At 38.4% G+C, this 11413-nt stretch overlaps 1 protein-coding gene across 1 annotated transcript; it reads right to left on the bottom strand.

The window, feature by feature from the left end:
- Positions 1-721: 721 nt before the first annotated feature.
- LOC114384900 lies at positions 722-4786 on the bottom strand (the record flags this gene model as incomplete). The annotated part of the gene is made up of 6 exons (XM_028344729.1): positions 722-765; positions 823-944; positions 1101-1875; positions 2008-2643; positions 3091-3337; positions 3722-4786. Coding segments are annotated over 6 exons (2889 nt in total), but the record flags the coding sequence as incomplete, so codon positions are not given.
- Between the last annotated feature and the right edge of the window lie 6627 nt (positions 4787-11413).

The raw sequence follows: 11413 nt of genomic DNA, 5'->3' as shown, positions 1-11413 counted from the left end.
TTGATACAGCCAGGGTGTTCTTGAATCACTCAAGAATTTAGGAGAATCACTCTCACTAAGATAAAAGAGATAAACTCTAATTTTCTGAATAAAACTCAACTTGTGTTTATTGATAAAATGGTTCAGCTTATATAGAAGCTTTACAGCAGATTTTAGTAATGACCCACTAACCTAGAATTAAAATAACTTAATGTCATTAACCTAGGGAATTAAAACAAACTAAATGACTGAGTGTAACTGAAATTGTTGGCAACCAAAAGTCACCCCCAACAGCCAACAAGTCAGCCACCATTTGGTCTCCCAAAAGGCTGATGCCTAGGTTGCCAATTGGGCCCTTATTACAACTTGAACTAAAGCCCTTTTAGTTGATTAACCCAAAACATATTTTTGGTCAGCCAACTTTACAAGGATTGGGCCATTATTTAGACAAACTAAACACTCTAAAATTGAAATAAAGTGGTGTCATTTAGTCCTCCATTTGGGCCATGATACAACTCACAACCTTGGACTTTTCTCCTTGAAACTTGGGCTTGTATTCAAATAGTATGGACAGCACTTGTTGAAGAGCTTCCTTGGCTTTCCTTGCTCTAGCCCTTGTCATAGGTCCTCCAAGTCCTTCAAGTGGATCCTTGCCCTTGCTCTTGGTCATGTCCTCATCAATAGGTCCTCCAAGTCCTTCAAGTGGATCCTTGCCCTTGCTCTTGGTCATGTCCTCATCATTCTCTCCCTCTTGAGAAGGATTTGTCCTCAAATCGGATTCTCCATCTGCATCAAAAAGAGATAAATCAGAGACATTGAAGGTGGAACTAACATTATACTCACCGGGCAGCTCAACTTTGTAAGCATTGTCATTGATTCTTTCAAGCACTTGAAATGGTCCATCTCCCCTTGGTTGAAGCTTTGATTTCCTTTGTTCCGGAAACCTTTCTTTTCTCATGTGCACCCAAACCCAATCTCCGGGTTCGAAGACAACCTTCTTTCTCCCTTTGTTGGCTTGTTTAGCATAGCTTTTATTTTTCCTCTCAATTTGATCTTTGACTCTCTCATGAAGCTTCTTCACATAGTCCGCCTTTGCTTGACCTTCTTTATGCTTAAAAACAGAAACATTAGGCATAGGCAAAAGATCAAGAGGAGTTAGTGGGTTAAAACCATAAACAACTTCAAAAGGAGAACAATTAGTGGTGCTATGAACAGCTCTATTGTAAGCAAATTCAACATGGGGTAAACAAGCTTCCCAAGTTTTTAAGTTCTTCCTCAAAACTGTCCTAAGCAAAGTTCCCAAAGTCCTATTAACAACTTCCGTTTGCCCATCGGTTTGTGGGTGACAAGTGGTTGAAAATAACAATTTAGTGCCCAACTTGCTCCACAAAGTCCTCCAAAAATGGCTTAGGAACTTAGAGTCCCTATCACTAACAATGCTCCTTGGCAAACCATGGAGTCTCACAATCTCCTTGAAAAACAAATCAGCCACATGGGAAGCATCATCAACTTTTTTACATGGAATAAAATGAGCCATTTTAGAAAACCTATCAACAACCACAAAAATGGAATCTCTACCATTGCTTGTTTTTGGCAGCCCCAAAACAAAATCCATGGATAAATCAATCCAAGGATACTCCGGAATTGGCAATGGAGTATACAATCCATGAGGCTTTACCTTAGACTTTGCCTTTTTACATACAATGCAATGTTCACAAAATTTCTGCACATCCTTTTTCATATGAGGCCAATAAAAATGTTCTTGTAATGTTTCTAGAGTCTTTTGGACCCCAAAATGCCCCATTAAACCTCCTTCATGTGCTTCACAAACAAGCAAATTTCTAGTAGAACATTTAGGCACACACAATTTGTTTTCTTTGAAAAGAAAGCCTTCATGTCTAAAGAAACCATTTTCTGAAAATTTTTCACAATTTTTAAAAATTTCTCCAAAAGTTTCATCATTTTCATACATGCTTTTCAAACATTCAAGACCAATCAATTTTGTTTCAAGCATAGAAAGTAATGCATGACGCCGAGAAAGAGCATCGGCTACAATATTACCTTTTCCCTTTTTATGTTTGATAACATAAGGGAATTGCTCTAGGAATTCCACCCACTTCGCATGCCTTTTGTTAAGCTTGCCTTGCCCCTTGATATATTTGAGGGACTCATGGTCACTATGAATGACAAATTCCTTGGGATAAAGGTAGTGTTGCCATGTTTTCAAAGCCCGTACTAAGGCATACAACTCCTTATCATAAGTTGAATAGTTAAGGGTAGGACCACTTAACTTTTCACTAAAATAAGCAATTGGATGGCCTTCTTGCATCAACACAGCCCCAATCCCAACATTTGAAGCATCACACTCAATTTCAAAAGATTTTTGAAAGTTTGGCAACGCAAGTATGGGGGCATTAGTTAGCTTTTGCTTAAGAACATTGAAAGCTTCTTCTTGTTTCTCTCCCCATTTGAAACCAACATTTTTCTTGAGCACTTCATTGAGAGGTGCTGCCAATGTGCTAAAATCCTTCACAAATCGTCTATAAAAACTTGCTAAGCCATGAAAACTCCTCACCTCGGTCACAGACTTAGGTGTAGGCCATTCTTGAATAGCCCTAACCTTCTCCTCATCAACTTGCACTCCTTTTGAACTCACAACAAAACCAAGAAACACAACATGGTTAGTACAAAAGATGCATTTTTCAAGATTGGCATACAATTGTTCTTTTCTAAGCACAGTCAAGACAGATTTTAAATGATCAATATGCAAATCAAGTGAAGTGCTATAGATAAGAATATCATCAAAGTACACCACAACAAACTTTCCTATGAACTCTCTCAAGATATGGTTCATTAATCTCATGAAAGTGCTAGGAGCGTTAGTTAGGCCAAAAGGCATAACCAACCATTCATACAAGCCATATTTTGTTTTAAAAGCAGTTTTCCATTCATCCCCTTCTCTAATCCTAATTTGATTGTATCCACTTTTTAAATCGATTTTAGAGAAGTAACATGCACCATGCAATTCATCAAGCAAATCATCAAGCCTAGGTATAGGATGCCTATATTTAATGGTGATGTTATTAAGGGCTCTACAATCGGAACACATGCGCCATGTCCCATCCTTTTTAGGGACCAAAATCACTGGGACAGCACAAGGACTTATACTATCTCTTACCCAACCTTTGCTAATGAGTTCATCCACTTGTCTTTGAATTTCTTTGGTTTCTTGTGGATTACTTCTATAGGCTGGCCTATTGGGCAAAGAAGCTCCCGGAATGAGATCAATTTGATGCTCAATTCCCCTCAAAGGTGGTAGTCCATTTGGCACATTTGGTGGAAACATGTCTTGAAAATCCTGCAAAAGAGTTTTAACACTAGAAGGCACTTCAAAATCATCAAAAGTGTTAGTGGTCAAAATCTGATTTTTGCAACACAAGATATATAGTGACTGTTTAGCACGAAACAACCTCTTGACCTCACTTTTTGTGGCTAAATAGCTCTCCCTCACTTCAAGTGTTTCACTCTTCTTTTGTTCACTCTTTTTCCTCTCAAGTGTTTCCCTCTTTTTCTCACTCTCAAGTGTTTTGCTCACTTTTTCTTTTTCTTTTTTCTCTTGAAGAAGTTTTTCTCTCATTTTCTTTTGATCCTCACACACTTCTTGTGGACTCAATGGCTTGAGCACAATCTTTTTGTCTTGGTGCATGAAAGAGATCTTGTTGGTGTAACCGTCATGATTGGCTCTTTTATCAAATTGCCATGGTCTCCCCAAAAGTAAGTGACTGGCCTCCATAGGAACAACATCACAAAGTACCTTATCATTGTATTTCCCAATGGAAACGTCCACTTCCACTTGCTGCCTCACTTGCACCTCCCCATCCTTACTAAGCCATTGAAGTTTGTATGGCCTAGGATGTGGTTTAGTAGCTAAATTTAGCTTTGACACTAATCTAGCACTAGCCACATTGGTGCAACTACCTCCATCAATGATCACCATGCACACCTTGCCATTGATTAAACATCTAGTGTGAAAGATGTTTTCTCTTTGGCTCTCCTCCTCATGCTTCAATTGACCACCAAGTAACCGCCTAATCATCAACAAATCTCCCTCCGGAGTCTCCTCTTCCTCTACGTACTCACTCTCCTCTTCCTCTTCAACATCAGATTCACTTATATATTCTCCATCTCTAAGAACCATGGACCTTTTGTTAGGGCACTCATAAGCATAGTGTCCTAGGCCTTGGCACTTGAAACACTTCACATCTCTACTCCTTTTAGAGGGTTCCTCTTGGGACTTTGAGCGAGTTTTTGATGGGATAGGTGTGGAACTACTAGAAGTAGCAGCCCCATCTTTCTTACCTTTGTCTTTCCAACTAGAAGAACCAAAGTTGGTAAAACTCCTCTTAGCCACTCCCTTCCTTTTTAATTGTTGCTCCACTTGGATTGCTTTGTGAAGCAAATCATCCATTTCAACAAACTCCTGCAGCTCAACAATATCACGGATATCATTAGTCAAACCATTAAGAAATCGAGCCATAGTTACCTCCTCATCTTCTTCAATATTTGCTTGAATCATGAGCACATCCATTTCCTTGAAATACTCCTCAACCCCCTTGTTGCCTTGGGTTAGTTTTTGGAGCTTGAATTTCAAGTCCCTTGAGTAACTAGCCGGCACATACCGCTTCCTCATGATCTTTTTCATCTCCGTCCATGTATCAACCATTGGCTCTTCATTTCTTGCTCTCTCCTTTTGTAGCTTGTTCCACCACACAAGAGCATAGTCGGAAAACTCCGTGGCGGCAAGCTTCACCTTCTGGTCCTCCTCATAGTTGTGGCATGAGAAAACATGCTCTATTTTCATCTCCCACTCCAAGTAGGCCTCCGGATCATTCTTTCCTTTAAATGGAGGAATGTTGAGTTTAATACCATCAATTCGGTTTTGTCTAGGAACACCATCATTCCCTCTTCTCCTCCTTTCTTCTTCATTATGATCTCTATTCTCCATTTGATCCAACCTCTCATGGAGCGCATCATCTCGTTGTTTCATTAACCTCTCCATATGTTGCATCAAAGCTTGCATTTGGAATTGCGAAAGCCCCACTCCATCATTAGGATTAGTACCTGACATCTCAAACAAACAAATCAAACGTAACAAGACAATTATAGTTGCTGTTTGAATACCTCACCCACTCAAGTGTATCACACAATTATGGCTTTTCTCTAATGAAACACTCTTGCCTTTTACCACTCTAATTCCCCTTGAGTTCTTAGGCAATTCAAGAGATTATGGCCACAACAAAGAACAATTCACCAATATGTGTAAGGTAAGGCTAGACAAGGAAAAGGTTAACCAAGAAAAAGGCTAACAATGTTTTTAGGCACAAATGAAGGAAATAAAATTCAGAATTTAGGAATTCAAGTAACAATCCTTCATGCAACCAATATATTACCTTAAAGAGTTTTTTTTTTTAAGTTCTTCAAGCATGAACCATTCAGCCCAATTTTTTTTTTTTTAATTTTGCTTATACGAAATTCTGCTTCTTTTTTTTTTTTTTTTTTTATAACAAAGAGATCAAAAGGCTTAACTTTTGCAATGGTTCAGCCTAAAAAAAATATATATGAATAAGAAGGTAATATAAATGGCAAAGAGAATAAAGAAGGATGTTACCCAATATTTCCAGCAAAGGAAGTGTTGATCCTAGAACCGGAGCTCTGATTACCAAATGATATGAACCCTCATGGCACAAGGGCTGACTTAGGATCGTCTAGGATTAAACCTTGATGGAAAATGCGGAAATTGATTAAGGAAAGGATGGAAAATAAGGTGGTTAATCTCGTGGGTCTTAATAAGGTGGTTTCTGGCATAAAATGGATGAATGGGATGGTAAAACGTAGGTTAAGTGGTGGCTGGACAGAAATATAGAAATGGCAATAACGGAAGCTACAGGGCTCCAAATGAGGTGATTCCAAAACGAGGTGAAAGGTCTCGTTTTGAAATTCAATTTAGGCTCAAGAATCACTTAATTTGAGTGTGTGAAATGGGAGTTATGGTCACGAGATAATTTTGGGCAGAGGTGGATTTTCTGGAATTGTGGTTTGAAAGAACAAGGGTGGAGATGATAGGAAGGAAAGAATCACTCTTTCCAGCGAGGGCAACACACAAAGGTTGTGAAAGTCCTTTGATACAGCCAGGGTGTTCTTGAATCACTCAAGAATTTAGGAGAATCACTCTCACTAAGATAAAAGAGATAAACTCTAATTTTCTGAATAAAACTCAACTTGTGTTTATTGATAAAATGGTTCAGCTTATATAGAAGCTTTACAGCAGATTTTAGTAATGACCCACTAACCTAGAATTAAAATAACTTAATGCCATTAACCTAGGGAATTAAAACAAACTAAATGACTGAGTGTAACTGAAATTGTTGGCAACCAAAAGTCACCCCCAACAGCCAACAAGTCAGCCACCATTTGGTCTCCCAAAAGGCTGATGCCTAGGTTGCCAATTGGGCCCTTATTACAACTTGAACTAAAGCCCTTTTAGTTGATTAACCCAAAACATATTTTTGGTCAGCCAACTTTACAAAGATTGGGCCATTATTTAGACAAACTAAACACTCTAAAATTGAAATAAAGTGGTGTCATTTAGTCCTCCATTTGGGCCATGATACAACTCACAACCTTGGACTTTTCTCCTTGAAACTTGGGCTTGTATTCAAATAGTATGGACAGCACTTGTTGAAGAGCTTCCTTGGCTTTCCTTGCTCTAGCCCTTGTCATAGGTCCTCCAAGTCCTTCAAGTGGATCCTTGCCCTTGCTCTTGGTCATGTCCTCATCAATAGGTCCTCCAAGTCCTTCAAGTGGATCCTTGCCCTTGCTCTTGGTCATGTCCTCATCAGATATTTTTCAGCCGAAATTGTGCAATTTTTTTTACAAACGCTGGCCAATAATATTTTTTTACGGTAGACGATGCTTTTTTGTTCTGTGCAGCCGTAAAAATTTACAATGTAGGTCGACTAGGTTTTTTCGTTCGAGCTCAACCGAAGTTGTGTTTCGACCGACACGAGCATGTTTTCGTTTGCTAGGCATGGAAAACATTAACCAACCTCGGCAAAAAAACATGATTCCGTGATACTGATAAAAAAAATGCTAGCAGACGTCGGCCAAGAAAGTTTACCGATCAAGGTCTAAAAAAAATCACCGGGTGACGCCGATCGAACATTTCCTAATAGACATCATCCAAATATTATTCAGGGATTGAATAGAAAATAAAATTGTCGACATCGATCATTGTAAAGCCGTGACTGATATTTTTTAGTCGAAATTGTGCAATTTTTTTACAAACGCTGGCCGATAATATTTTTTTACAGTAGAGGATGCTTTATTGTTCGGTGTTTCCGTAAAAATTTACAATGTAGGTCGGCTAGGTTTTTTCGTTCGAGCTCAACCGAAGTTGTGTTTCGACCTACACCAGCATGTTTTGGTTTGCTAGTCATGGAAAACATTAACCAACCTCGGCAAAAGAACATGATTCCCCGATACAAATCGAAAAAAATGCTAGCCGACGTCTACCCGGAAAGTTTACCGATCCAGGTTTGAAAAAGAAGTATCACCCGATCGAAACGCTCAAAATTGAAAACAGAAGCTCTGTGCAAATTCAAAAGATAATAAGTTTTTACTCGGATGTCCGATTGAGTCCCGTAATATATCGAAACGCTTGAAATTGAAAACAGAAGCTCGTACCCAATTCAAACGACAATAAATTTTTACTCGAATGTCCGATGGAGTCCCGTAATATATCGAGACGCTCGAAATTGAAAACAGAAGCTTTGAGCAAATTCAAACGACAATAACTTTTTACTCGGATTTCAGATGGAGTCCCGTAATAGATTGATACGATCGAAATTGATTTCCGAAGCTCTGAGCAAATTCAAACGACAATAACTTTTTACTCGAATGTCCGATTAAGTCCCGAAATATATCGAGATGCTCGAAATTGAAAACAGAAGCTATGAGCAAAATCTAACAACAATAACGTTTTACTCGGATGTCCGATTGAGTCCCGTAATATATCGAGACGCTCCAAATTGAAAACGGAAGCTCTGAACAAATTCTAACGACAATAACTTTTTACTCCGATGTCTGATTGAGTCCCGTAATATATCGAGACACTCGAAATTGGGAATAGAAGCTCTGAGCAAATTCAAACGATAATAACTTTTTACTCGAATGTCCGATTGAATCCCGTAATATATTGAGACGCTCCAAATTGAAAACGGAAGCTCGTAGCAAATTCAAACAGAAGCTATGAGCAAAATCTAACGACAATAACTTTTTACTCGGATGTTCGATTGAGTCCCGTAATATATCGAGACGCTCTAAATTGAAAACGGAAGCACTGAACAAATTCTAACGACAATAACTTTTTACTCCGATGTTCGATTGAGTCCAGTAATATATCGAGACGATCATAGTTGAAAGCGGAAGCTCGTAGCAAATGTAAGCGGCAATAACTTTTAACTCGGATGTCCGATTGAGTCTCGTCATAGATCGAGACGATCGAAATTGAAATCAGAAGCTTGTAGCAAATGCAAATGGCAATAACATTTTACTCGGATGTTCTATTGAGTCACGTAATACATCGAAATGCTCGAAATTGAAAACAGAAGCTTTGTGCAAATTCAAATGACAATTAGTTTTTACTCGGATGTCCGATTGAGTCCCGTAATATATCGAGACGCTCGAAAGTGAAAACAGAAGCTTGTAAAAAATTCAAACGACAATAATTTTTTACTCGGATGTCCGATGGAGTCCCGTAATATATCGAGACGCTCGAAATTGAAAACAGAAGCTCTAAGCAAATTCAAACGACAATAACTTTTTTCTCGAATGTTCGATGGAGTCCCGTAATATATCGAGACGCTCATAATTGAAAACAGAGGCTCTGAACAAATTCTAACGATAATAACTTTTTACTCCGATGTTCGATTGAGTCCAGTCATATATCGAGACGCTCGTAGTTGAAAGCGGAAGCTCGTAGCAAATGCAAACCGCAATAACTTTTAACTCGGATGTCCGATTGAGTCCCATCATAGATCGAGATGATCAAAATTGAAATCAGAAGCTTGTTGCAAATGCAAGCGGCAATAACATTTTACTCGGATGTTCGATTGAGTCACATAATACATCGAGACACTCGAAATTGAGAATAGATGCTCTCAGCAAATTCAAACGACAATAAGTTTTTACTCGGATGTCCGATTGAGTCTCGTAATATATCGAGACACTCGAAATTGAGAATAGAAGCTCTGAGCAAATTCAAACGACAATAACTTTTTACTCGGATGTCCGATTGAGTCCCGTAATATATTGAGACGCTCCAAATTGAAAACAGAAGCTCGTAGCAAATTCGAACGACATTAATTTTTTACTCGGATTTCCGATTGAGTCCCGTAATATATCGAGACGCTCGAAATTGAAAACGGAAGCTCGTACCAAATTCAAATGACATTAACTTTTTACTCGAATGTCCGATGGAGTCCCGTAATATATAAAGATGCTCGAAATTGAAAACAGAAGCTCTGAGCAAATTCAAACGACAATAACTTTTTACTCGGATGTTCGATGGAGTCTCGTAATAGATTGAGAAGATCGAAATTGATTACCGAAGCTCTGAGCATATTCAAACGACAATAATTTTTTACTCGGATGTCCGATGGAGTCCTGTAATATATCAAGACGCTCGAAATTGAAAACAGATGCTCTGAGAAAATTCAAACGACAATAAATTTTTTCTCGAATGTCCAATGGAGTCCTGTAACGTATCGAGACGCTCGTAGTTGAAAACAAAAGCTATGAGCCAAATCAAACGACAATAACTTTTTACTCGAATGTCGGATGGAGCCTCGTAATCTATCGAGACGCTCAAAATTGAAAACAAAAGCTATGAGCCAAATCAAATGACAATAACTTTTTACTCGAATGTCCGATGGAGTCCCGTAATATATCGAGATGCTCAAAATTGAAAACAGAATCTTTGAGCAAAATCTAACGACAATAACTTTTTACTAGGATGTTCGATTGTGTACCGCAATATATCGAGATGCTCGTAATTGAAAACAGAAGCTCTGAACAAATTCAAATGACAATCAATTTTTACTCTGATGTCCGATTGAGTCCCGTAATATATCGAGACGCTCTTAGTTGAAAATGAAAGCTCGTAGCAAATGCAAACCGCAATAACTTTTAACTCGGATGTCCGGTTGAGTCCCGTAATAGATTGAGACGATCGAAATTGAAATCAGATGCTTGTAGCAAATGCAAACGGCAATAACATTTAACTCGGATGTTCGATTGAGTCACGTAATACATCGAAACGCTCAAAAATGAAAACAGAAGCTCTGAGCAAATTCAAACGACAATAACTTTTTACTCGGATGTCCGATTGAGTTCTGTAATATATCGAGACACTCGAAATTGAGGATACAAGATCTGAGCAAATACAAACGACAATAACTTTTTACTCGGATGTCCGATTGAGTTCCGTAATATATTGAGACACACCAAATTGAAAACGGAGGCTCATAGCAAATTCAAACGACAATAATTTTTTACTCGGATGTCCGATTGAGTCCCGTAATATATCGAGACGCTCGAAATTGAAAACAGAAGCTCGTACCAAATTCAAATGACAATAACTTTTTACTCAAATGTCCGATGGACACCTGTAATAGGTCGAGATGCTCGAAATTGAAAACAGAAGCTCTGAGCAAATTCAAACAACAATAACTTTTTACTCGGATGTCCGATGGAGTCTCGTAATAGATTGATTCTATCGAAATTGATTACCGAAGCTCTGAACAAATTCAAACGACAATAACTTTTTACTCGGATGTCCGATTAAGACCCATAATATATCGAGACGTTCGTAATTGAAACGGAAGCTATAAACAAATTCTAACGACTATAACTTTTTACTCCGATGTTCGATTGAGTCCAGTAATATATCGAGACGATCGTAGTTGAAAGCGAAAGCTCGTAGCAAATGCAAACCGAAATTACTTTAACTCGGATGTCCAATTGAGTCTCGTAATAGATCGAGACGATCGAAATTGAAATCAGATGCTTGTAGCAAATGCAAACGGCAATAACATTTTACTCAGATGTTCGATTGAGTCACGTAATACATCAAAACGCTCGAAATTAAAAAAAAAGCTCTGTGCAAATTAAAACGACAATAAGTTTTTACTCGGATTTTCGATTGAGTCCCGTAATATATCGAGACGCTTGAAATTGAATACGGAAGCTTGTACCAAATTCAACCGACAATAATTTTTTACTCAGATGTACGATTGAGTCCCGTAATATATCGAGATGCTCGAAATTGAGAATAGAAGCTCTGAGCAAATTCAAACGACAATAACTTTTTACTTGG

This window comes from Glycine soja, chromosome 14 (assembly GCF_004193775.1).
Source record: "Glycine soja cultivar W05 chromosome 14, ASM419377v2, whole genome shotgun sequence".
NCBI classification, from domain to species: domain Eukaryota; kingdom Viridiplantae; phylum Streptophyta; class Magnoliopsida; order Fabales; family Fabaceae; genus Glycine; species Glycine soja.
The sequence above is the reverse complement of the archived record's forward strand: the minus strand, read 5'-3'. Positions and strand labels throughout refer to the sequence as shown.